The sequence below is a fragment of the Hippocampus guttulatus genome, chromosome 2, assembly GCF_054856545.1.
Source record: "Hippocampus guttulatus isolate MCC_2025c chromosome 2, RoL_Hgut_1.0, whole genome shotgun sequence".
NCBI classification, from domain to species: domain Eukaryota; kingdom Metazoa; phylum Chordata; class Actinopteri; order Syngnathiformes; family Syngnathidae; genus Hippocampus; species Hippocampus guttulatus.
In genome coordinates this window covers 28,579,079-28,605,344 of record NC_141262.1, presented here as the reverse complement: position 1 = coordinate 28,605,344, position 26,266 = coordinate 28,579,079, and the positions used below count along the sequence as shown (strand labels likewise).

The following is a 26,266-nucleotide window of genomic DNA, read 5'->3' as shown; positions in this document are numbered from 1 at the left end:
GTGGCATGGGATTACCGAGGCAGTGAAGAAAAATGCCTTTTCCATCATATGTCACTCGTAGTGCCAGCGAGCTTTCTGTTCATGTTTTTCTTGCCGCCTTTGACTTCCTCTCATGATTCACCCACTCCGCCCTCCACTTTCTCCTGCAGCGCCCCACCTCAGCGGGCACCCGGCGCCTCCCCGTCGGCCCACAACATCAGCAGCGCCGCGGTGACGGACCGCACCAACTTCTCCCGGGGGGTGGGCATCCGCAGCACGTTCCACGCGGGCCAGCAACGGGGTGCCCGGGACCAGCAGGGCTCGGCCTACCCCGGCGGGCCTGCGTCGCCGTCGCTCTCGCATGGCAACAGCCAGGCCCGCAGGACGCACGGTGCCACTGGGATTTTCAGCAAGTTCACGTCAAAGTTTGTGCGCAGGTGAGTGGCGCTGAAGAGAAGTTTGCTAAAATGAAGGAAAAAAAAGTCAAATTAAAATGGTAGCGTGTAAGGATGTAGGAGAAGTGGAGTGGACGTGGCAGAAAATGACAAGAGTTCCAAATTCTGCTCGTGCGGATGAGCGTGACAAAAATAAACCTCGCCGCGAGTGGAAAGCCGTCGCGATAGCAGCCGCTTCCTTGAAGTGCGCGTACAGCTTGAGCTTTTTTTGGGGCCCTTTGAGGTTTCAGACTGAGCAGAAAATAACTAGGTTTATGTTACATGTCATTTAATGTGCTCACATCCTCCGAGGAGCCACCTACTGTACGGCGATGTCATCTCTGCTCGGCAGCCGCTCCTGCCCGTCCGTCGATGCGCTCTTGCCGACGTGTCTGAAGGGAACGCAGTCCGAGCAGCTGACTCTCCGCCATACTTTTGCTCCTCGCGGCGGGAGTCTTTGCGGTTTTGCGTTCCACTCTTGACTTGAGGCACACTTTGAGTCCCATCTCGGTTAATTCGGATGTGCCACGTTGGTGCTAGCTCAAGAAGTGACGCGTAAGGCCAGATGAAATTTTAACCGCCTTCACCAATGTTGATTTTGACCTCAGCCAGATAATCCAGATCAGTTGTAGATGAGGTAAAAGACTTTCTTTTCCGAAGATCACGTATACTCATTTTGAACCATATTATTGATGATTAATGAATTGTAAATCTTTTTCAAATGGCAAATTTAATATTTACACAAAATCATTTCATTAATTACAATTTTAAATCACCCCAAAAATTTATAAATCGTTAAATGATCTACAATCTAGTGAATTAAGCTCAGCAAAACATAGCTTTACTTAGCTGAGTTCCTGCTTGTATGATGAGCGTGTTGGGCAAGGTGAGCGTTTTTTAGTCCGCGAGGCTGGAGGCCGCGTTGTTGTTATCCAAGATGAAGGGGGACGATGGAGCAGGAAGTGGTCGGCTTAAATCAAAGGAAGTCCTTGAGCGTCGAGAGCACCGTGGCAAAGGAGCGATCCAACGTACCGCCCGTGCGCGGGGGCGGACGCGCAGCCACACAGGCACTCTCGAGGTCCTCCCACGCAAGAGCTACTGTTAACGCTGTGGTGACGGTAACCATGGTTACAGTGCAGATCACTCTTCCCGTAACTATTAATACTGCAGGCGGGGACACCTTGTCACACATGACAACTTGCCGCAGTGGAAAGGAAGTTGGGCTGGCAGACTTTAGGCAGCGTGCGTTTCACCTGATTGCAGTCGGTGCACTTTATTGATTTTCAGGACTCGTTAAAAAAAAAAAAAAAAAGTTACGTATATCGGGCTCGGAGGGATGAGGGCTAAAATACATTCAAACCTTTTCCAAATGAACTTTATTTGACTTTCTCTCAACTTTTGAATGTGCAGTCGTAGGCAGTAAAATTCATAGGGGGGGGGGGGGGGGGTGACCGATTGTGCACCTAAAAGCTACGCGTCCGTCAAACGTTACTCCATGAGGTCGCTGCTGATTCTTTCAGCGCATGTGGTCGTCTTGGTTTTGTTTGTGTGTGCTCAACGTGTTGTTTTGTTCACCGTGAAAAGTGTGCGTTTCCCTCTCGGCGCGCCGCCCGTATTCGCGCGGCGGTTGTTTTCAGGATCACCTCAACCAGCGTTGCAACGTTCGCTGTGTGGCAATCAAGCCACTTGAAAGCATCATGTCCCGTCGTGCGTCTGCTATTGTCCGAGCACATACATGAACGCGGCATTGATAAAAGCAATTGCGGAGGCCGTTGATGAGTCCCGATGCTTTGAGTGCCAAATTTTGCTCTTGAGAAGGCAGCGTGTCGTGACTACACACGTTTATACGTACGTTTCTTTCTCTTTCTTTCTTATCCCTCTTTTTGTTCTTGTAGAAATCTCTCGTTCAGGTTTCCAAGAAGGTAGGCCAACACCCCCAACGTAAACTATAAAGCCTTGATATATCGTGTAATCTCCTCTTCTTCATATTTATTTTACATATCAGTATTTCCTCCCCTTTTGGTGTTTTGTGCAGCTCTGTTGAACTCTTTCCCTGTGCCTTGAGCCTTATCTTTTCTCCTATTTATTGATTTCCTGTGGTTGGGCCCCACCCCCTTTTTTTAAGCTCTTTCTGGTTTTGAGTTGAGCTGTGTTTGGCCCCTTTGTATTTTCTTTATTATTTATTTGGGGGAGGGGGGGGTTTGTTCACGCCACTAATGTCCCTCCTCACCTGCCCACGCACCAAACTCACTCGCTCGCCTGCTCGCTGTCATCACCATCACGCGACACAATAACACCTCAGTTCAGTTCAGTTCTCCTTCTCTTCGCCCCCCCGCCCCACACACACACACACACCGGCACACTAGCAATTAACTGCCAGGTAGAGTGTGAGAAATGAGAACAGGCCAAATGTTTTCCTACCTTCCTGTCTTGGCCGCAGATGCAACATGTTGTGTTCTTCCCCTTCGGAAAAGAGGCCTACATGAATGATGAATGTCATCCAGTTTCTTCCTCTTTTTACCGAGTCGGGGGATGGATGGAGGCGGAAAGGAGGAGCGGACCCCGAAGGGATGGGGCTTCTTTTTTTTTCCGGAGGCTGCACTCTATCACTCTTTTCCTCTCACTGCCTCTCTTTAACAGCGGCAGCAACAGAACTGGATGGCTTTGACTTTCTCTGGCTGGACACTTTTAATACTGTGCACACACACACACACACAATGTATATTTGCATGATGTAAGTCACGGTCTGAATAGCCTTTACATTTCCAGTGGAGAAGGAAGTCATCCATCCGACTTGCTGCTCTTAAACATTTTTCGTGTTGTATTTTGATCCAAGTTGTGTAGCTGCACCATTGCGCCATCTGATGGTCAGAACATGTGATTTCCGCATTTAGACAGAGTGGTGCCTTGAGATACAAATTGAATATGCTCCGTGACCACGCTCGATTCAGCTTTCTCCATTGAAGTGAATGGGAATGCCATTCTTCCAACCTTCCCCCGAAAACAATAATTTAAAAAAATATGGTGATGTGTTTGTAATAGTACTCCAGAATGTTGTGCTGTATATAAACATACAGCGTTGCCTTATAAAAGTCAAAAGATGCATCAATCGAAATGGCCGTTGTGCTGCTGCCTGCCTTGGCCGCCTGGGGGCGGTATAAAACAGACGACTGGGTCGAGGGCACGCGGACATGTGGTTTCGCGTCTCGTTTCCAAAAGGATCGATGTCCCAAATGCAGTACTGTTGTATTTCACGGATACATATGTTGCTGTGGTAGCATTCGGCTGATATAAATTCAGTTAGCTTTAATCGGTTTTCGGGCCATGTTCCACAGGTTTTCTTTTTTAGCGAAATTGATTTGTTTTAGTGTAGCGTTGAATTGGTTGCAGTCTTAGTTTCAGTTGACAAAGAGACTAGTTGTAGGATTAAGAAAAGGACACGATTAGTATTGTGTGAGAACATAATTTACAATCTGACTCTGCAGCAGAACATCAGCACCAAAAGACAGACTTTTCATTTAAAATATGCCCGAAAAGCTCGTGTAGGAAAAAGGACATTATATTTCGTTTTAGTTCTCGTTTTTTTTTTTATTCTTATTTTGTTTCATTCATTAATTAATAATCTTGGCTCCAGCGCATCTGCGACAGGAATGAAGAAAATGGATGGACGCGTAAGTTTGTTGTTAGTTTGGCAGTTGTGAGTGGCTTTAAATGGCTTGAAGCTTTATATATACTGTATATATATAATTTTGTCAGTCTTTGCCAAGTTCAATTCGCTTGCAAGTAAAAGAACGTCGGCTCACTCATATCTCAAGGCACCACGAAATCTTGTATTGCTCTCGTGTTCCTTCTCGATGCCGCAAAGCCGTTTTGCCTCCTTCCATGTTGCAATGAGCATGTCAACTGGAGCCCAAGATTTCCCAGACCCTATTTTTCTATAAACCATTTTATTTATTTATTTTTTATTATTTTTGTGGGGGACAAGCAACAAGTGACGTAATATTTTCTTGTCGTGGTGTGTCATATTTAGTTTGTGATGCAACCATACTCATGTCAATGATGAGCTATCAATCTACTATTCAAGCCCATCAACTCGCGCATATCACGTCACCCGGCTTTGCCGAGTATGCCTGCAAAGCATTGTGAGCTGTGTAGTCCTCAATTCTTGGAATCACCGCAAGCCTTCCTCAAAGCTGGAGTGGAATTTGACTTGGTTGGCTTTGGCGGGACTGCACGCGGTTGACTGACAGGGGCTCAAAAAGACTAAACTTGTGTTGATTTCTCCCGAGGAGTCCGTATGAGGGAGAGGGTCGGGAAGAAGGGAGCAGGTGAGCTACAGAACCGAACCAGCCCACCCCGCCTACCCGCCAATCAGTAGACCGACGCCAAGCGCAGTAGATGATCTTTGAGCTGGGCTTTAATCGGGTGGTGATGGTGGTAACGGCTCGACCAATCAGGATGGCAGATTAGTGGCGCGAGTGATGGTGTGGAGGTGATCCTGCATGGGTGTGTGGGTGCGTGCGCGTGAGGGAAATCATCTTCGTTCTGCACCCAAGTGTGTGCTTGTGTGCCCCAGTCATGTCAGAGAGGCACGCAAGCACGCACAGGGGTACCTAATTGTTTTTTTGTTTTAAATTTGGTCTTCATTCGTTGTCCTCATCGTCTCCCTCATCTTTATTCGTACTTGAATTTTCAAACAATTCTATCCCTCTCCCCACCCTCCGCCCCTCCTCCAGATCCATGCTGAGCAGCAACGTGGACAAGTCCGAGAAGACGTCCGGCGGCGTTCTCTCCTCGTCGTCCAACAATGACGAGAACAACTCCTCACCAGGATCTGGGAACACCGGTACGTACGACTGCATCGCAATAAGTCCGACTCAGGAGAGCGCCATTGTCAGGTGCAACCAAAAGGAGCAGACACAACCCATTCGTGAGACATAGACCCCCCCCCCCGAGATTGACATGGGAGTGTACAGAACGGGAACCGGCCGGGTCGTCTTTTACAACGCCCAGTTTTTACTGCGCTGGACAGGCAGCGGGTGCAAGGTCAATCGGCAAACGAGAGAACATATTTCAGTAGTTCCAGTCATACATTCATCCGTATTACAATTAATAAGACTTATGATGCATAATTGTTTTGGTCTTAGAGGCTAGGGCAGGGGGCCCAACCTTTTTTAACTGACGATGTGCTTCTCAGGCAATCCACCTCCTGCGATCGACCCGTTACCGCATGTGCACGCACATGCACCTATGTGCATACGCAGGCACGCACGCCATGATGAGCAAAATCCATAACGGCGCCGAACATGAACTAAAACAAAAATGGTCGATATGAGAGTTTGTGAATTTGTGAAAGGGAAATCGCTGCCTTTTGCAACGTGTTAAGTGCAGGAACATCACTATCGTAGCTCATGTGTACCGTTTTAAAATGCTTCTCCTGGCGCCCCAGATCCTCCTTTCTTTGCCAGTGCCATCGGGAAGTTACATATAAAACAAACTTTAAATGAGAATAATTTTTTAAAATATTTAATGATCTATTGCAACAGCTCCGATCGAAGGCTGCAATTGCAGGCTGTCGACCAAAAACGATTTCCAAGTGATGCAGATCATGCGTCACCGTAGGTTAAATGTAGACTGCTTTTTAAAATTTTATTTTATTTCTGAAATACCTTTTTTGGTGAAAGTGGAACTGATAGGATGCTTCGAGTGCACTAACACTACATATAAAATTCATAACAACGCACACGGACACACAATTTTTTTTAACCCCTTCGCAATCAACTTGGAACCAGTCCACGGGTCGGGCACCCCTGGGTCAAGGTTACACTAAAATAAAGGCAAATGAACAGTGACTTAAAATGAAAAACAGCTTGTCTACTCACATAGTGAACTTTCTAATCATTTTGACTTGTAGTTTATTATATACCATTCATGACAACAACTTTCTGCAGTCTTACCAAACACATTTCTGTATGCCATGAATCAGATTCGAACCAAATGGAATTGTTCCCCTTTAAAATATATCGAATTGTGTTCCATTGCAAGGATGCACAACACTAGTATAAATACACACATTCATGTGTGCATGCATGCATCAAACCTACAGACTGACCCAAATGAAACCCCCTCACCCCTCCCCCCATCACAGCCTTTACTATTTGAAAATTGCATTCAACTACATAGGGATGTTAGTATGAATTCAGTAGTTGTAGCCCTAACGCTACCCCAGGCTAAGCTTAGCTCTCGCCTGACATACGACGAAACTTCCTCGGAGCAACTGTACTTTTGTCATTGCAACAAGGTGTTGTTGTCCCCCCCCCCACAGGCGGCATGGGCATGCCTCCCGCCATCGCCGGCCAGAAGGACTCAGCCAAGCCGCGATCGTTGCGCTTCACCTGGTCCATGAAGACCACGTCGTCCATGGAGCCCACGGAGATGATGCGCGAGATCCGCAAGGTGCTCGACTCCAACAGCTGCGAGTACGAGCTGCGCGAGCGCTACATGCTGCTGTGCGTGTCGGGCAACCCGGCGCGCGACGACTTCGTCCAGTGGGAGATGGAAGTGTGCAAGCTGCCGCGGCTGTCGCTCAACGGCGTGCGCTTCAAGCGCATCTCGGGCACGTCCATCGCCTTCAAAAACATTGCGTCCAAAATCGCCAACGAGCTCAAGCTGTGAGCGGCCGGGAGGGCGGCGCTTGAAGGGCGGATGGAGGAGCAGGTTTTGAGTGGGGTGAGCCAACGAGGGGGGTGGGGGTCCAGTTTAATGAACGCCAGTGGTTTCAAGCGGGGCTAGCCGTTCTCACCTTACTTTCTCGAGGTTCCGATTCCAAGGCAGTCGGTTCTTCTCTATTTTTGGTTTTGTTTTTTTCGTCACCACTCCACTGCATGTCGGATCTGCTCCTGAGCGCTCTTATCACTTTCTTGCTATTTATTCTCAACAGTCCTTTTAAATTTAATTTTACTATTATTATTTTTAGTTTTTTTTTAGTAGAACGGTTCCGGGCAGGACATTCTCTTTGAAGGATCATCTGAAACTTCGTGATGAAACGCGGAGCCTTAGTTTGCTGGAGTTTTTCCCTCGCAAGTGTTGCGAAACGCATGAGCAGGCTCTCAGCTGAGCCAGGACTCACATATAAACACACGCGCACACACACAAATGGTTTTGCCTTCTTCACCCCTTGCTCAAACTAGACCTTCCTCCACACCCACCTCTCATTTCTGTCAGGTCAGACCAGGCCAGTTCGACCTGATGTTAATACCCGAAACAAAATGTGTATTCTCCTTCTTTTAAGGCTTTTTTTTTTTCTCGACACAGTTGTGCACTGGAAAAGAGGGTTAACTGTCTCAACCCCCCACCCCCACCTCTTACATACACTTTACCTCGTCATTTGACTGGTCCCAAAGAGCGGAACACACAACCAGCGTGTACATGAGTGTCGGAACGATCACCAAAAACCAATGGTGAATAACTCTCACATACTTTTCGTTTGCTAATATATTTTTGTGTTGTTCTAATAATTTGGGATTCCTAAAATGTTTTGGGTTTTCTGTTTTCGTTTCAGTGGGTTCATGTCAGTTTATATCATTGCTGCCTTTTTGTAATTGTTGTCGTGCACCGTTTGACATCATTTTATCAAATTCAGGATTTCTCAATGGTGGCGGTGATGACGCCGGCTTCTCATTTTGAAATTCTTCCCCCTTATTCTAACAGCCAAGACACATTTCTTGTTCAGTCCCAATTCAAATTTCTTTCTCCGTGCTCGCCTCCGGTTTGTTGAAGCAGCATAGCAACACACACACACACACACACACACAGAGGGGTGGAAACGGGACAAGGCTTGGTCACTGCATTCTAACATGATGACACACTGTTGTTAATTTTATTTCCTTTTTTTTTTTAAGTCCGATTTTCTTTCAAACTTGATCGTTGTATTAAGGTGCTGGGTATCGTATTCTAATGATTATTCTGGCTGTTGCTGTTATGTCTTTCAGGGTTTTTTGATTTTATCTCGCATTATTTTTGTTTCGTTTTAACATTGCTGTAATTTACGTTGATTTTTAAATGTGTTTTTCAGCAAACTCTAACTGTAGTGGTGGGTTTGGGGGGGATTTTCAGCTCATGAAATGTGTTTTTTTTTCGTGCAAAGATGAAATGAAAACTTAACAATGATAGTAATAAAACAATGATATCATGATAGTTTGGCCTTGTAATCCATCGCAATACATTTATTTATATGCATGTTTTTTCAACGATCTGACTTATGAACGAATGCTTTTATTTTGTGGGAAAGCAACCAGGAGGGTTTTTTTTTCTTGCTTCGACACTTCCTCTCCCGCCCACGGAAACTTCAATGCGGAAGTATTGACGAGGCCACCTACGGCGAGTAGGACGTCACGAAAAAAGTATGTTTTTAAATTATTGTTAATTATAGTTCATAAATGTCTTTGGTAATATTTGTGACTGAATGGAACTTTTTATTACAAAAAAGCTGTTTTTATATTTTTATGCTAAACTCGAGTGGTTGTTACATGGTAATGAATGCTAGCTAGTGGCTCTGCTGATACTGTACCCTCTTTTACCAAGCATTTGAAGAAAAACAACTCGGTCATCTTCATTTGGGGTTCCTGACAAAATATGTATTTAAACTCGTCTTGAATTCTGAATTCAGTGAAGCTGGTGTCATGCACAGTATTTTCCGGTGTTTCAGATGATAAAATCACTCCAAAATGTATTAATTGTAAAATTGTTGAAAGACCATTTCAAATTATAATTACGGCTGTTTCAAATCTTATGTACTAGGAAGTCATTTTTTAAAAAGTTGATTGAGGACTCTTGATGTGAGCCAACACAAATCCCACATTGTCCATTTACGCAATTCTTGAATGTATTTGTGTATCTGGTGTCATGTATGTTCTTTTGTAGATCTCATCCCGGTCTCCTTGGAGGTCCGCAGCCATGAAACTAGGACTGCACTTTGTGGTGGACCCCATGGGGTGGCTGTGTGTCAGCGCTGTGTTTGGGGTCTGGCTCTACAACTCTTTCTTCGTTCCCAAGCTGGTTCTGTTGCCCCACTACAGAGAAGGCCACATTCCCTGGGTTATAGTCATTTGTAAGGACTCCACGCTCCCAAAAAATTGTCACAGATTATTCCTCTTTTACTCTTAACACAAAAAGGGGTTTAAAAGAAGTCCCAGTTAAAAATGTTTTCTTTAGGTTATTACGCCGCGTCAGCACTCTGCTTCGCGGCCCTGTTCAGGGCATCCACGGCAGACCCTGGTCATCTTCCTACGAACCCCCATATACCTCACTCTGGTATGTAAACAGGACATGAGGGGATGAGTCCGATCCTTATGACTGGTACTCGTAAGAGGGAGCACATAACTCCTACTCTGGCATCCCTTCACTGGCTCCCCATTCATTTTAGAGTTATTTTCAAGATCCTCTTATTTGTTTTCAAATCTCTGAATAATCTCGCGCCACCTTACCTCTCTGAGCTCATTCGCCCCTACACACCTGCCCGGCGCCTCAGGTCTGTGGACCAGACTTTATTAGAAGTACCAAGAACTAAACTGAGGCTCAGAGGGGATCGAGCCTTTTCTGTTGCTGGTCCCTCTCTCTGGAATGACCTCTCGCTGAACATTCGGCAAGCCTCCTCGCTGCCCATCTTCAAAACCCTCCTCAAAACTCACTTGTATTCTTTGGCATTCGACTCAGCATGACTTAGATTTGTTCTTGGTTTTACTGTTTGGTGCTTTCTACCGCCTTTATTACCGATTTGTCTTACTGTTTATTGTGCATGTTAAATTGCTCCATGTACAGCACTTTGTATGCAGCGATGGCTGTTTGAAAGTGCTCTATAAATACTGTTGACTTGACTTGACTTGACTTGACTTATATGCTGCCTTTGTGTTTCAGAGCGAGAGCACTGGGAATTGTGCAACAAGTGCAACCTCATGAGGCCCAAAAGGACCCATCACTGCAGTCGTTGTGGTCACTGCGTGCGCAGGATGGACCACCACTGTCCATGGTAACAAGTACCCCGATGCTTTTCAGTAAGCGGTGTGCAAAGTCCGGGCTGTGAGCCATCTCCGGCCTGTCATCCATTTTTAGAGGCGTGCGGCATATCGAGTAGACCACTGTAAATATATTCACACTCATAACATTATCTTCCTAAATGAATTGCTTTCAGCTAGTTTGATTTAGAGGAGAAAAAAAAACGAACTAAAAGTGTGCATACAGTATGTACAACTCTCCGTAACTTCGGCTAACAACTTAACCCAACCACTACACCTAATGTAGCTTCTTGTCAACACACAAAGATGTTGGTGTCCCATTCATACGGAAGTGTGGAACTGCCACTGTGGAGTAAGCATATTTAAGTGGCAAATACATTTATGCGTATTTGCAAGTACGTTTGAATGGGGTTTTTTCCCGTAATGCCATAGGGTATTGACTTCTGCTAGTAAAAAAATATGTACAGGTATATATTTTTGATCGACATTATATTAGTTCATTCAAAAATTAACTAACCATTGTTTATTCATAATTTTTTGTGATTTGTTATTTCTGCAAAGCAGGATTTCCATTCTACATTTTTCCCCCTATAATGGCACAGGGTATTGACTTTGGGGATGCGTATACTCCATTTCATTGTGCGAAAAAATGCACTTTTGAATGTACTTGCAAGTATGTTCAAACATATTCGCCAGCCCCATTTATTCCACATCGGCAATTCCATGCTTCCGTACATTTGAGGTGTATCAAATGACACATACCAAAACAAAGATAGTGAAAACAAGAAATTAAAACACAGCAAACAGCTTAAAACCACACCATCTTAAGCCATTGAATTAAACTGCGTATTAAGATGATTTTTTTTTTTAAATGCACAGTTAAGGGGCTTGCCTAACGTTTAGGCAGAGGTTATTCCAATGAGAGGGACTGGCAATAGAAAAGGCTCGATCCCCCCTGAGGTGAGCTCCAGTTAGGAGGCAAGCAGCAGCATTTTGGACCAACTGGAGACACTTGTCTCCAAAATGAAGTGCATCATAGTAATCCAGCCGACATGTACCGAAGGCATGGATTATCGTTCTTAAATGCTGTTGTGAAAGGAGACTTTACTGTAGCCAGCTGCCTAAGACAATCAAAAGGATGGCTTTAACAACAGCATCCATTTGCCGGTACAGTTTATAATCACTCTCCTATTTAAAACCTAAGTTTGAAACTCTTGGCTTCAGATAAGACGCCAGGGGGCCCAAGTTAATAGAGTGGGATGTACAAGCGCCACTGGGACCAAACACCAGGACTTCTTTTTTCATTGAAATTCAAGGAGTTCGGTGCATTTCAGGCTTTGATTCTCTCCAAACAGGACAAAAGTGGCCTCGGAGAGAATGCGCCCTTTTTGCTTGGTAGGACATAGATCTGATTGCAGTGTGAAGACATACCAAACTTTCCTCACATGGAACCTAAAGGGCTGCAAATACAATGAAAATAGCAAGGGCCCCAAAGTTGAACCCTGTGGAATTAAAACAAAAAGTATGAATATTTCTACTCATAACGCCGACCAATTGTGGTAAATTTCCAGTTTGAACCACACATCTGAGCAATTTTAAATATTACTGTAACATTTCTAACCGTTTCGTCTCTCCAGGATCAATAACTGCGTGGGGGAAGACAACCACTGGCTCTTCCTACAGCTCTGCTTCTACACGCAAGTCCTTAGTGGCTTCACGCTGGTGCTGGACTTCTGCCAGTACTATTACTTCCAGCCCCTCACACACCTTGACCAGGTACTTGAAGATGTATTTTTTTTTTTCGCCACGTCACATGACTCCCCATCGCTTGACCATGCACTTTTTGCCGGGCAGGAGAAGTTCACGACGCGGCACGAGCTGGCCCTGTTGCGGGCTTCGGCGCTCATGGGTGTGGTGATGTTCGGTGGCATGTCGGCCTTGTTTTATTCGCAGCTGGTCGGCATCCTCTCGGTAAGCACTTGAGCGCCGTGCAGACTCTGTGCCGGGGCTGTCTTAATACCTGACCCTCCCATGATAGGATACCACCACCATCGAGAAGATGACACCGTTCTCCAGTGAAATGTAAGGCTGTGGAGTTTTCCTACGAATCCACCATCGATTGCTTTCCCTTCTTTCCTCTGACTTTTTTGCCTCCACAGTCATGGCCTGAGGAGATCGTGGCAGTGGGCCCTGGCCGAGGTGTGCGGCACCCACTGGAAGACGCTGTGGTTCGTGCCGTTCCGAAGCAGGCGGGGGCTCCAAGCCGGCGGCTCTTACGGAGACCACGTGTAGCCCCGCCAACCCAGCCTTCACTCAACGCTTGGGATCGCAGCTGCGCCTCCGTGACTGCCACCCGGCAACCGAAAAGCTGCTGCTAAAAGGAAAACCTCTCAGGTTGATTCGATTATTTTGTGTCTAGATACTGTGCACACATGCACGCGCGCATATAGCAACCGTTGACAAGCATTAGGGGTACAACGATACACGCGTCTGTACTAAATCGATCAATTTTCTTTTTTTTCCACAACATCATGCACTGGTCCTCACTGGTTCTCATGAAGACACTTGAAGTAGCTTTTTTTTTTTTCTTCCATATATTTCTTCAGAGCCGGTATTTTATTTAAAATGGTATATTTCAGGTCGGAGTGTTTACGCTACTGTTTAGTGGGTGGTGAAGTATTTTATGTTTTCAAGTGGGAGTTTTGTTTTTTTTAAATTTCATTATCATTATTTGGGAGGGGGACAAGGGTGCTGTTTGACTGTTCATATTCACATAACACTGGATGTACATACTTATGATTTTCTGAAATCAATTTTTTAATAATAGTTTTGCCTTTTTGTTTTGTTGTTTTTTTCTCCCTTTTTCTTTTTTCTTGTATCTATTTCAGATTTGGTTTTTATATTACAAGTTGCCTATTTATCTTAAGCCACAGCGATTATCATGAAGGAAATCCTACGCCAAAGAACGCGATGATGACATGATCAAGATTGAATGTACCGGTAATTCAACAATGCCTCTGCTTGCGTTTCACTGTGTTCCAAATTGTTAGGCGAGTTTCCTTACCTATCGATGTGATAATAACATTATTTCACTGGAATTTAGAACTTCTAAAGTGTTTTTTCTTTTTTTTTTCTTTATTCGAGAGAGAAAACCCATTTAACCCTGGAGAACCCAAGAACCCTTTTCTTCTTTGGAAAATGATGAACATATAGCAGTCATATTTAATGTAAAATTCACTGAACACCAAAATATACTGTGTGTTTTTTCAAATATTTAATGCTTTAATCCTAATTTAGGATTAGGGCCAAATTTGACCCTTTGGGATTTAAGGGTAGCATTTGAGTAGCAGAATTTATAGGGGCCAAATTAGACCCCATGGGTTCTCCAGGGTTAAAAGTGTTGTGTTGCACTTCTTTCAGTGGTTTTGTCCAAATAGGGGGAGAATTAATCACTCTGCATCAAGATCTTTGGACGACGCCGTCCAATAGGTACGCATGCAACGGAAATAAGAAGAATGGGATCAGTCGAAGAGCCCAAGCGGCAGTTCCTTTATCCTGTGAAGTTCTCAAATCTCAGTGAGGCGTGCGTAACCGGCACTCAACAGAGGCACGCGTGTTCTCGAACACACGCACGGTTTTTGCGTTGATAATCCAGAAGGACTGGACCGACAAGTTTAACGGTCAACAATCCTCTGCGAAATCCAGGTCGTGACATCCTCAGCGTGACTTTATCGCAGCGCGTGTCCTGATTAATTTCAAAATAAAATCATCTAATCAGGTCAACCCGAACGAGACGGGATCAACGTTTAATTTGCTAAAGGACTCCATCCTCGATAGCGGCCGCGGAGGGAAGCTGGTAATCTCTCGGGATGGTTGCTCAAGTGGACTAATTCAATTAGCGGCCACCTGCTGTTTGGGCTGTCGGTGACATCTGGTTGAACAAAAGAAAATAATCATCAAGAAAATAATCACATCAATTTGTGTTGCCGTGTACGTCTCCAGGCCGTGTGTACCTGCCACATTTTGGCGTTGCGAGACACAGATTAAGTGGAAAGTAGATGGCGAATACAATCTGAGCGGTTGGGCCCGGTTGCTCATTTGGCTCCGGGGTTCCAGTTTCGCCATGTCGCCGCTTCCGGGACGCTCCCCATATTTTGTTCATTTCGCACTTGCGTTCAAGATCATCTTTGCGCTTTTCTGGAAAACACAACAGAAATGTAATTCGTGTTCAAGCAACATGTCCCGCGTGTATCATTTAGGCCAGGGTGGTTTTCCACTCAATTCCCACCGACGACTTCCTTGACGCAAGAACTATTGATTGACCCATTGATTTTCCAAATAAACTCTCATTGTAGAAAGTAGAAATCCAATTAAAAGTTGGAGGAGAGTCGCTTAATCACATCAAGATAATGAATCGTATCGATTTTTTTTTGGTTTGTTTTTACTTCAACGTTCTCTTTGTGTCCTCGCAAAATACACACACACACCAGTCGGACGTAGCTCATTGTTCGATGTCGTCGTTTTGCTGCCTGTCTCCCTACCGCGTTTCCTTGTCCACTCAACATTGGTGGTCGCTAAAAGTTGCAAAGTGACGTCATCGTGTAGTTGCACAGAACATTACGCAGGAAATGTGTGCGCGAACCGCTCAAGAATTTCCACACACACATTTTAAAAATAGCTAAATTTATTGCAAGGTGCTTTTTGGACACCAATAGTTGGTGGGTGGTGAGATCTGAAAAGTAGCAACAAAAGCGCTAGGTTGGCATCAGTGGGTCCATCTTGATTTTCAACAACCGTGAGCGTAAATGCACTTTGGTCTCATGGAAGTATGTTGAAGTGTTGCATCTGGACTAGGAGGACCAGTTTTGCACGTTTGGGGTGGAGCTACGTTTAGCCTGGGTTCTAATCTTGCCTGTGAGCATGACAAAATCAAATCATTTGTAACCCTTTTAAGATGGGTTTGAAATTATGTGAAACTGGTTTGGAACCTTGCTTTGTGATATATTTATGGTTACAATAGAGTCTGTTATAAAAATGTGGAGGAGGGAGTCAATTTCTCACATTTTCCCCCCTGTACACAGTAGGGATCCTGACTGAATACAGTGAACTGCAATTTGTGCTGACACCCCCTAAAAAAGGTCACTATTGTCTGCAGATACCATGAAATGGCGGCAAAGCCGTACTTTTGTCAAAGTGAAATGCCTCAACTCACTCGGCCATAGTTCCTTGGAACCAAGAGGCAGCAAAATGGCAGCAAACCACTCTTGTCTAAACGAAGCGCTTCAACATTGTTGGCGGTGCAGCAAGATGGCAGGAGAGCACTACTTTTGCCTAAGTGAAGCACCTCAACTCAGATGGCACAAAATGGCAGCAACGTACTGCTTTTGTTTCGATGAAACGCCTCAACGCACTTCGACATAGTTCCTTGTTACCAGGGTGGCAGAAAAATACTACTTTTGTCGAGATGAAATGCCTCAGCTCACTTTGACACCTTTTGCAGCAGAGTACTACATTTGTCTCAAGATACAAAATGTTGTCCCCCCCCCAAAAAATCGCTTTTTATGGCAACTGTTTTCCCGCGTTTTTTGCAAAAGGAAGCACTTATTTTCACATCTGTAAAGAAAATATTGATGATTCTGTCATGTGGCTTTTCTTTCAAATGTTGCTCACGCCAGCCACATGAATGAAAATATGATTGGAGGTTTCCATGTTGTCATTAAGCCACATTCGGGGGGGGGGGGGGGTCTGCCACTGGAGGGGGAAGGCATTGGCAGGGTCACGACTCGCGGAATTACCACATTCGGGTCCGAGTCAGCAGTCAAGCTGCTGCTGACGCGCACCATCGGCTGCCTCCGCTGATGCTCCCCACCCCCCGCCCCCCGGCCAGTCTGTCCGGAGGCCGCCGTCTCCCGTCCTCCGCCATGGCTGCCAACTTGTCCCACCGGCCCGTCAAGTGGCAACTTTGTTATGACGTGACAACCAGGACCTGGTGGATGGTGAGTACTCAATACTTTTGACCTCTTGGCTCAAAGCACTGATGGCAAGTGCAAAAACTTGAGAATTACTCCAATACGTCAATCAGGAATTGACTTGAGTGTTCAATTTTATGATGGTATTTTACTTGATAAGGCTTAAAAAACGGCACAACTTTATTTTACACAAATATTTGTACTGAAATACTGAATACGAGTACATTTACGTCCTCTGATTGCTTTTCTTGTTTTCGTATTGTCAATGCTCATACTTAGATGCATAATAATTCATCCGAACAAAAGCTCCTTGTCCGGCCCGCGTCTTTCCCACAACGACGAGGCCTGCCATGTTGAATATGTATTGACTTGCCACACACTGTGAAACTATTGTCTGCCTTTGGTGACTGTTTTTTATCTTGGAGCCCAGGGACTATGTTGAAGTCATTTGAGGAGATTAATTAAGAAAGGTCGTGCTCTAGTTCTATCTGATGTCATCTATTGCCGATTAGAAACAAAATTTTATATACTGTACTGTACATAGTGTGTTTTATATATATATATATATATATATCAGTGCCATTCCGTCAGGGCCAGCAAGGCCTTCTCTGCTGGCCTAAACATTCTCAGAAATGTAAATTTACTTTTCTGAGAATAACATAAATTTAATTTATTTTATTTTCATAAATATGTCAACAAAATTATTCTCTGTATTCTTTACGTCATATTATTTCCACTTAGTCGAGTGGGTTTCAATGTTATTTTAAATAACATTGAAAGCCACTCGATAAATAACTCATTTGTTATGGTAGAGTTTTTAACCAATCATATTTCAGATAGTTTGTGTTGCCAGGTAAACTAAGCTTGCTCGGGGCCATCAGATTAAACAGAGCAGGCCCCTGTGCGCTGTAAATGAACGGGCACAGTCAGCTTGCAATAGCCAATCAGATCACGAGTCTGCGTACCAGGGCCAGCTAAAAGGCCTTACGTCGACACTGGACGTGCGCGTTCGGTGATTGGATTAGCACCTGCTATAGAGGGAGCTGTTGCTGCATTTTGACCCAAAATGGCCGAAGGAGAAGACGTTGATCTGGTTGCAGGACTACTTTCCACAAAATTTTCAAGACGGACCTTCCACTGGATTTACCAATTTAAGTTGTTTTACCAAGGCAGCAAGGAAACATCAGAGCACGGCTGGGCACTTACAAGCTACGGTGCGTTTAAAAACGTTTGGGGACACTCGCGTAGATCTGCAGCTCAGTGAACAGGCACTACATTGGTGAGTAAATGAATTTTATTTTACATTTCTTCTTGTTATTTTATTTCGTTAGTATTTATGGTCACGAAATAAAATGACAAAGATACAAACATTTTGTAAAATGTTATTGTGTGGTTGGTGTCTTATATGAAACTGCACGGCACGCCACTGAGATATATATATATATATATATATGTATGTATATAGGCACTGTGAATCCAACGTATTAACTACTTGATCACTGTGCCACCTGCATATGTCTGTCTGTATGTATGAAGAATCTACGTGTGTGTTATTAGAATAAAAATTGGAGGTCTTGGATGTTGAGAGCGGCTGAGAAGTGGGGAGTCTTGTGAAAGGTTCCGCAAGGAAGTATGAGGCAATTAGTGGACAAACTGCACCGGCAGGATGCACTCAGAATGACATCAGGCTTGTAAATGTGTAGCATGACTCTCATATGTTCATGTGAAATATCAGTACAGCTCTGCACGTTTGTTTTGGTTCGATATCGTGTTGTACTCGTTAATACGTCTGACTCGCAGTTGTGAGGTCTGACTGTTCTCCTCCTCGCTTGTCTTGTTAAGACGTGCCCTGTTATTGGCGGGTGACCAGTTTACTCTCACCTAGAGTCGGCTCACCTGCGACGCTGTAACAAGACAAGAGATGTGTTCTGTATTTAAAAAACGCCATAATTATTTCCTGTACAGTATTTGGGAAGAGGTTATTCGCAGTCATATTTATGGCCACTCGAGGGCGCCATATCCATGTTTTCTTGACTCCAGCGTAAAGACGTCAAGCAATCGGAAGTCAGGGGCCGACCTTGAGAGGCGAAGGGCGGAGGGTTGCTCTCCTAGCCAATCAACGCCCGGAACGCCAAGCCTCGTGGGAAAACTTATCCGCATCAAGCCAAGTAGGCTCAGCTTGTGTAGGAAGTTTCAAAATGAAAGAATGAAACAAGCATTTACTGTTGTAATACTTTATTTTGAACAAAGTATTGAAACGCTTTCAAAAGTGTGTTGCCTCAACCCCACATATCACGAATGGTTGCTTTTTTCGTTGTGGACGAATTTGCGAAAGAGAAGCACCTAAATTTTACTTTGAAAGGGCCTACTCAACGGAAACTGTAGACTACGTTGTTATTTTCGTTCAGTGGCTCGAGGCTGGCGATCAAGCTGCCGCACAGTGAAAGTGAAGGCGGGGACGACAACCCGAGCCGGCCTCCCCTTTTGGATCAACTTGACTGAACAAAAACAAAACAAAAAAAATTAAACTTGGAAGCGGAAGGAAGACAAGCATAAAAAGAGGGGGAAGGGACGCCGGGAGTTCCCGACACCCCCCCCCCCCCCCAACTCAACCCCCGACCCACCCTACCGTCCTAAAAAAGTTGCCAAATGTGAATGTGTCTCGACCAGGCTGTCAAGCTTCTGTTAAATCCAATGCAGTACAGTGCAATGGTATGTGCCATTCCATATTTCTATTGAAAGTTTTAGTGCCGTTTATTATACTTGCAAAGTTAAAGCACATTTCGATGGGTGAAATCTAAAGCAGGGTTGTTCATTAACTCACTTCTTTTCTGGTCCAAAGTACAAGAATGGCTTTTTAAAAGAGATTCTACAGACAAGGTGCTCTGTGGATGGTTGGAAGAAGAGGAGGAGGAGGGAGGGGGGAGTGGGTAGGAGTGTTAGGAGGAGGGGTGTGAGCGTGTAATTACGTGGGTTCAAAAAAAAAAAGTTGGTCTGATTTGCTGGAATCGCACAAGCAGGAGCGAAGGTGCGCCACATATGAAGCAGCGCGAGCTCAGGGCGCAACATCCCACGCGCACAAGCACGCGCGCGTGCAAAAAACAAAACTCTCTGCAGCTCCACTTTGACTCTGCTGCATTTGTTGCTTTTTCACCCCCGTTTCGACAATCTTCCGGACTGCGAAAACAGAGGGAAAGTTGATGGATTTTCTCGGAGGCTTTCTTCTCGCTCGCTGAGGATGAGTACGGCTTGCGGTGCAGGAATGGCGCGATAAAAGTCAGCACCAACTCCCCCCCCCCCCTTTCTTCTTCTCCCCGCTCACTTTGGTGTGCAGCCGACTCGTCATGTATTCTCCAATTTGTCTCACTCAGGTATTTATCGACCTTTTTATTTCTAAATCAGCGATTCAAAAAAAAAGTCTGCTGGTCCTTTAAGACTGCAAAAACAAAACAAAAAAAGAATAGTGTCCTCTCATAACCTGCCGAGCTTCAAGTGTTTCTAAATGTATATTTTTATTGAAGGAACCCCCCTCCTTGCGTGCGTGCGCCTATGTTTGGCGATAAAGCCACTTTCACCGAAGCGATGAGGCTCCCGATAAGGTCCAACGAGACTGACTTTGACTGTTTATATTTTACTTGGCATTAAGTAAGTGATTGACTGGGATGTGGTTTAGTTTGTGCTTAAGAGGATTGTGCTTTTCACAGCCCCCGTCTGAAGTACAGTGCAGCGCCCCCCCCCCCCTTCCTACCGCTCCAGCTATTTCTCGTTATAGGATTTGGATTAGTTTAAAAAAACAAAGAATCATAATCAAACGAAGCAAAATTGCAATTAACAAAATTTCTTTGTTGAAATGGCATACTAAACAGGTGACTTTGCATTTCGGGAAGGAAGAAGTTTGAAAGTTAAAAAAAAGGCTTGTTTTGCTAGCTATGTTAAAATAGCACCAAAAAAAAAGTAAATTTTGCTTTGAAAACAAGCACGGTTGCAAATTAATGCGTTATTTGTGGTTTTCTAAATTGATCCGATCGTCGGAAATGTCGGCGGATGCTGTGTCTGACAAATAATCACCACGTTCATGCACAGCTTCGGAGATCAATTGGATTAGTATGATTGTACAGTACTTAACAAACAAATGAAATAGGCAGACAACATTTTACGTTTTGTTGAAATGCATTTTTGCAGTGTTTTGACTTTTTTTAAACCAACTCCAAATGTCTTTTAGCCCCGAAACATTTTGACATAATTTCTCATCTGGCAAGAAAGGAGCCGGTGGAAGGTAATCACTGACTTGTTATTGGTTAAGACGTTGAAACTTTTGACCCGAGGTATGTGCTTCTTTATATTTTCCCCAAATTTTCCTTGTATCACTTGACAACTCAACAGGAGACAAAAGGCTTGCGTGGGCAGCGCAGCCCTGCAAGTTTTACGACTCGTTTTTTTTTTTCAGGTGTTCAATCCATTGAGGACATTTTTTTCCCACATTTTTCCAGACTTCCCTTTTTTTTTCTGTGTGTGCTAGTTAACATTTTGGTGGAGGTCCTTTGCCAATCCCAAAAGGGGAAGATTTGGACACCTATTTGACTTGAAAATTTTTTTGTCACTCGATGCGAGCTGACGCTCTGCCGTCCGTCGCTACGTTTGAGAGCTTCTTTGGAGAAATGAAGCAAATCCTACAAGCGATTTCTTTTTTTGATTCGATTTTGTTTTGTTTTGTTTTCCCGGGGCCGGCCGGACACTCATTGCTTTGGCGTCACCTCCTCCGCAGGATGAGTTCCATCCCTTCATCGAGGCCCTCCTCCCGCACGTCCGGGCCATCGCCTACACGTGGTTCAACCTCCAGGCCAGGAAGCGCAAGTACTTCAAGAAGCACGAGAAGCGGATGTCCAAGGACGAGGAGCGCGCCGTCAAGGACGAGCTCCTGAGCGAGAAGGCCGAGGTCAAGCAGAAGTGGGCCTCCCGGCTGCTGGCCAAGCTACGCAAGGACATCCGGCAGGAGTACCGGGAGGACTTTGTGCTCAGCGTGACTGGCAAGAAGCACCCGTGCTGCGTGCTGTCCAACCCGGACCAGAAGGGCAAGATCCGCCGCATCGACTGCTTGCGGCAGGCCGACAAAGTCTGGCGCCTGGACCTGGTCATGGTCATCCTCTTCAAAGGCATCCCCCTGGAAAGTACGGACGGCGAGCGCCTGGTCAAGTCGCCGCATTGCACCAACCCCGCACTTTGCGTCCAGCCGCACCACATCACCGTCTCCGTCAAGGAGCTGGACTTGTTCCTCGCCTACTATGTCCAAGACCAAGGTAGGATCCCTCTCACTTCTTCATCGCGGCCTCTTTGCGTCTTTTTTTTTTTCATTTAATTTAGAGTGTCTCCCCATACCGAGTCTTGATCCGATACATCGGCGATGCATTAAGAAGAGCTGAAGAGCTTTTATTTTGTCGACTCGGGTGAATGTGTGGTCGACATTTTGAGGGTTGGTTCATGTATAAGCAAACAAAACAAAACAAACAAACATCTGTTTCACTTGAGACTGATGCTCTGAAAATGACGAGATCGGCCCCGATTTCCAATCACGTGATGCGATCCTGACAACTGTAAATGTTGTCGCTTTTGACGTTTTGAAAGCCATGAAAATATTAAATGAGTACATTTCCTGGTCATTGACGGAAGTGATTCAGACATTTGGCTCAGTGGTTCCAACCAGGTTTCAGTTTGGCACAATTTCATAATGTTAAAAAATAAAAAAAAGAGCGCTTCATTGACGCCATTTTGACTTTAAGAAGTTGACATTCCCTCTGGTGGCTGTCCAAAGATGAAGAAATTGGGTGGGTGGGTGGGAGGGAAAATATACATTTTCTAAATGGATTATTTCTGGGGTTGTTTTCCAACCCCGTATGTTGAATACCCCTGCAATTTGAAATGTTAGAAAATACATATGAATGGATATTTTAGAGTTATGACCACAAGCATTCATCGAGATGTATAAATAAATATAGATTTGTGTGTGTGTGCGTGCATGCATGTGTGTGTGTGTGTGTGTGTGTGTGTGTATATATATATATATAAAGAGAGAGAGAGAAATATATATACTGTATATACAGTATAATATCTTTTTTTATAGATACTGTTTAAAGATTTTACCGTACTAGGTATGAAGAGTATTCATTTGACTTCATCTGAGTCCCGATTAACATTTGATGCCTCTCCAAGTGCAAAACTGTAGCGCTCCTTCTCTCTTTTTTTGGGCGGGTGGGGGATGATGGATCGGTCCATTCCAACAACGCTGGAGGCTTTCGGGCTGGTTTAAAAAAACAAAACAACAACACCCCCCCCCCCCCCCCTTAAAAAAAAAAAGGTGGCATCGCTGGCTCATTGTGGCCAAAGCCCGGGCGCCATTTTGTGTTTTGAATCGTACCAGGGAAAGCAGAAGGCAGAGTGCCCCCACAAGAATGGTTGCCACTGGCACCGGGCTTGGCATCGGAGCCTCTTTTGTGTCTTTTGTGGGATGATGCCAGCGCTTTCTCTTTGCGCTTTGCATCTGCTGCATGGCCAACGGGGCGACGTCAAACTTGAATAGGTCCCTTCTGAGCACTTCCTCTCAAGCGGCAGGAATTGCGCGCGACTGCCGAAAAGCCGACGGCAAACTCGCGTTTATTGATGAGTTGAAATGTAGACCGGAGAGGACTGCTTTTAAACACCACGTCAACATTGCTACGCGTTTACTTTGGGAATTATACGGCATTTTCGGAACAGCAGTGAGAAGTTCGGAAATGGGTTTTAATCAATAGTCAATAGTCAATAAATACGGATCGGATGAGGTTCACGTGTACATTTAGTCTCAATTTGGGATTAGGTTTTTTTTTCCTGCGAAAATTTGTGACCTTTTGAAAGGTGGGAAACGGATCCTGAGAAGTTCTTGAATGATTTGAACATTTTCAGGTTGGAATGGGTCAAGAAATGTGCAAGGATGCGGTCAGGTCAACGTCGATACGTTGTCTTCATTTAAAAATTGAATCGGACAAGAAATGCGCGAGGAGGAGGAGGTGACTGTGTCAAAGAGGTCTTGTGGAGGAAAATTAGGGATTCGGGGAATGCTCGTCGTGTGGAAAAGGGATCGTCCTGAATGATCTGAACACTTTGGAGCTGGAGTGGTTTGAACCGGTCATGACTTGTGGAAGGGGGACGGAAATGCAGCTTCGCGGAAACGATCTCTGACCCGTGGACATTGCATTGTGGGGGGGGATCGAATTTGGGCAATGTTGAATGTGGAAAAGAGTTCCCAAAAGGTGCTGAATGAGCTGAACACTTTTGTTTTCCTTGAAGGTCTCATTCGCTGAACTGCCTGTTTTGGTGGCTGGGGGGGGGAAAAAAAAGTTGCCCACCCATATTGAATCAGCTGACTCTATTTTAATTCACATATATATATTTTTAATTGATCTGTATTTTTTTTTTACCTAATATTTATTTCACGCATTGCAGGAATGCTGAATTCGTTCCTGTTGGTAGAAAAGCGTGGCGGCGCCTTTATCTTTTTCGGGCCCGGCTCTAGATCATGTGTCCGTATTGTGCGTGGGGCGCCATTTTGTTTCGCGCCGTGCCAAGGAGGCGGGCAGGCAGCCCACCAAAGCGGCGGTGGACCGTCGGAGGTTTGGGGAGGTTGACATTCAAGCCTCTTTGTCTGGCTGCCGCATGCCTTTGATTCGTCGCTCGGCATCCGCAATGCAGCCGCCGCGAGTTTCGGTTGTTTTTTTTTTTTTGTTAGTTTTTTTTGTTTGTTTGTTTTTTCCTTTCCAGAGCCATGGTCACCATCTTTTGTGTAAACCCAAAGATGGTGCCCCCATCCGTGGCGCGGTGTGTGAGCTTTGTTATTTCAAAAAACAAAAAAACAAACAAAGCAAAAGTCCAGAGCGGCCGCCAGGTTGGCAGACGAGCGGCTGCACGGGCGTGTTCCGCACCCCCTCTGCATGGCACAGATGAATGCCCGCTGGGGAGTGAGTTTGGGGGTGGGGAGGGCTGTCGTCATGTGTTGTGTGGCGTTCATTGTGCCAACTGGCGGGTTCAATACGAGCTTCTCCCTCACACACGCGCACACACGCGCACACGCACACACACACACACACACACTGCAATAATTTGAAACACAATTCTCATCGACTGTCAACTCGGCTTTCTCGCTGCGGGTTCGTTCCAGGCGCACCTGCAGTTGGTGAAAATCTGCAATAAAATGGCTGCGGGAAAAAAAAGTATCCAGAAAGAAGTTAATGTTGCCATCAAACATTGTAACTTTTTAAATTTATACAAATGTTTACAAACTGTGTTTATTTATTTGCATTTGTCGAAATGGACAGATTACTTGCGTACACATGGCCCCGCCGTGTTAATGGAAAGCGCCTTAAATGAGCCCTGGGCTTAACCTTTGCCCCCCCCCCCCCCCCCCCCCGGGTCGTGACCCTTTGCAAAGAGATGTGGCGGGGGTGTCATGTGAAGTTTAATTGAGCACAACAGATTGGTGGGAAAAAAAAGTGGCTTGTCCCTGGTCAGCCTGCCTTGTTGACCTTTTGGACCGGCACAGTGGCCAAGTGGCAAGCACAGGATTGCCCCACGAGTTGCGGCTTCCGATCGGGGCTCTGGACGATCGATCCGCTTTCTCCCTCAGCCCAAAAATCGATTTGGTTCTTTTAAGACTCTAAATTGTACATACTCTGTCAATGGTTTGTGTGTATGCGTGTGGCACCGTGGTCGGCCGGTCAGCGCGTCGGCCCCGCAGTGCGGAAGTGTGGGGATTCAATTCTGGCTCCCGTGAGGAGTTTGCACGTTCTCCCTGTGCCTGCGTGGATTTTCTCCGGGTTGTCCAGGTTCCTGCCACGTTCCAAAAACGCGTGGTAGGTTCACGGAACACTCGAAATTGTCCCTGGGTGTCATTGTGAGCGCGAATGGTTGTTTGTCCCTGTGGGGCTGGTAACCGGTTCAGGGTGTCCCCCACCGCCTACTGCTTGGAGACCGCCGGGATGGGCTTCGGCACACCTGCGACTCTCTCTCGAGGATAAAGCAGATATGCAAATGGATGGATGGATATAGATATGTATCCAACAACCTCACACACGATGGATTGAGGTGTTTCTCGAAGTGTCTCGCCAAGGGGTCTTCCAACAGAGTCGCAAAAACAGGCAGTTGGCGGTTGTCCTTTTGGATTTGGGTGATCTACCTCCAAGCGTTGCGGGCGGTGGCGTCGGCCACCTTTGCTAGTTTTCTTTCCGAATTGCAACAGGAAAATCAAACGTCATTCTCTGAGCTCAACCCTATCGCGAACCGGTGGCGCATCGTTGAAAGGGAGATTCCGTGATCCAAACGGCAACTGGAAATCTCCCGCGGTTGCCCAACCTCTCCCTCAAAATCACCACGACGCTCAACGGCTGTCTGTGTCCGAAGCGCAACCAGGAAAAAAAAACCTTTTAAAACTCGGACCTCATCTGGAACGACAACAACAAATGGACTCTGGCGCCAATGGCTCTAAACAGACGAAGCAGAAAGCCAGACGTGAGCGGAAGTTAAGTCCTTGAGCGCTGCGCGGTTTGCGGTTGACGAAAACGGAGGTGGCGCCCCAAACGTCGTTGCAGCCCCGCATCCCTTTCTACTCCTCCTGCATCGGGACGGGCATCTCTCTGATCTGCGGCAACTTGGGGGGAGGGGGGGCTCGACAGCTGTCACGATCCGAGGCGGCGGGCCAGACAGAGGCCGCCCCCCGCTCCATCGCCAGAAGTGTGAAACCCAAAGTTGCCGTAATGAGGCGGCATTAAGCGGCGCTTCCCAATTTTGGTGGGAGAGCAAGCCAGCCCCACCTTCGGGCTTCTTTTTCGGACGGATGTTTGCCAAC

General features: G+C 45.6%; 3 protein-coding genes across 17 annotated transcripts in view; all 3 read left to right on the top strand.

Annotated features, from left to right (window-relative positions):
• LOC147209431 (serine/threonine-protein kinase MARK2-like) overlaps window positions 1–7,867 on the top strand; it is a 33,018-nt gene extending 25,151 nt beyond the window's left edge. For 3 of the 8 annotated variants that reach the window (XM_086105351.1, XM_086105343.1, XM_086105348.1), the window contains 5 exons: window positions 150–416; window positions 2,309–2,335; window positions 4,703–4,741; window positions 5,150–5,259; window positions 6,739–7,867. In XM_086105351.1, the coding sequence (XP_085961477.1) occupies window positions 150–416; window positions 2,309–2,335; window positions 4,703–4,741; window positions 5,150–5,259; window positions 6,739–7,088 (793 nt within the window). In that variant the 3' untranslated portion in view covers window positions 7,089–7,867. The remainder of the gene's footprint in view (window positions 1–149; window positions 417–2,308; window positions 2,336–4,702; window positions 4,742–5,149; window positions 5,260–6,738) is intronic. The other 5 variants (XM_086105344.1, XM_086105347.1, XM_086105346.1 and 2 more) reach the window with 5 other exon arrangements.
• An 871-nt stretch (window positions 7,868–8,738) lies between these two features.
• Window positions 8,739–13,524, top strand: zdhhc21 (zDHHC palmitoyltransferase 21). The gene is made up of 8 exons (XM_086105352.1): window positions 8,739–8,815; window positions 9,336–9,522; window positions 9,627–9,725; window positions 10,329–10,440; window positions 12,064–12,202; window positions 12,281–12,397; window positions 12,465–12,508; window positions 12,586–13,524. The coding sequence occupies exons 2-8, from the start codon at window positions 9,369–9,371 to the stop codon at window positions 12,716–12,718; spliced, it is 798 nt and encodes a 265-aa protein (XP_085961478.1). The 5' UTR covers window positions 8,739–8,815; window positions 9,336–9,368; the 3' UTR covers window positions 12,719–13,524.
• A 5,201-nt stretch (window positions 13,525–18,725) lies between these two features.
• The window catches only part of LOC147209429 (nuclear factor 1 B-type-like), a 61,092-nt gene continuing 53,551 nt past the window's right edge, over window positions 18,726–26,266 (top strand). For 2 of the 8 annotated variants that reach the window (XM_086105339.1, XM_086105336.1), the window contains exons 1-2: window positions 18,727–19,107; window positions 21,161–21,692. In XM_086105339.1, the coding sequence (XP_085961465.1) occupies window positions 19,051–19,107; window positions 21,161–21,692 (589 nt within the window). In that variant the 5' untranslated portion in view covers window positions 18,727–19,050. Of the gene's footprint in view, window positions 19,108–19,164; window positions 19,767–21,160; window positions 21,693–26,266 lie in introns of those variants that run through there. The other 6 variants (XM_086105341.1, XM_086105340.1, XM_086105335.1 and 3 more) reach the window with 6 other exon arrangements.

Coding starts and splice junctions, on each gene's coding strand:
- zdhhc21 (XM_086105352.1), top strand. CDS start 9,369: ATGAAACTAGGACTGCACTTTGTGGTGGACCCCATGGGGTGGCTGTGT. Junction 12,398..12,464: donor AGCTGGTCGGCATCCTCTCG/GTAAGCACTTGA, acceptor CTCCCATGATAG/GATACCACCACCATCGAGAA. Junction 12,509..12,585: donor ACACCGTTCTCCAGTGAAAT/GTAAGGCTGTGG, acceptor TTGCCTCCACAG/TCATGGCCTGAGGAGATCGT.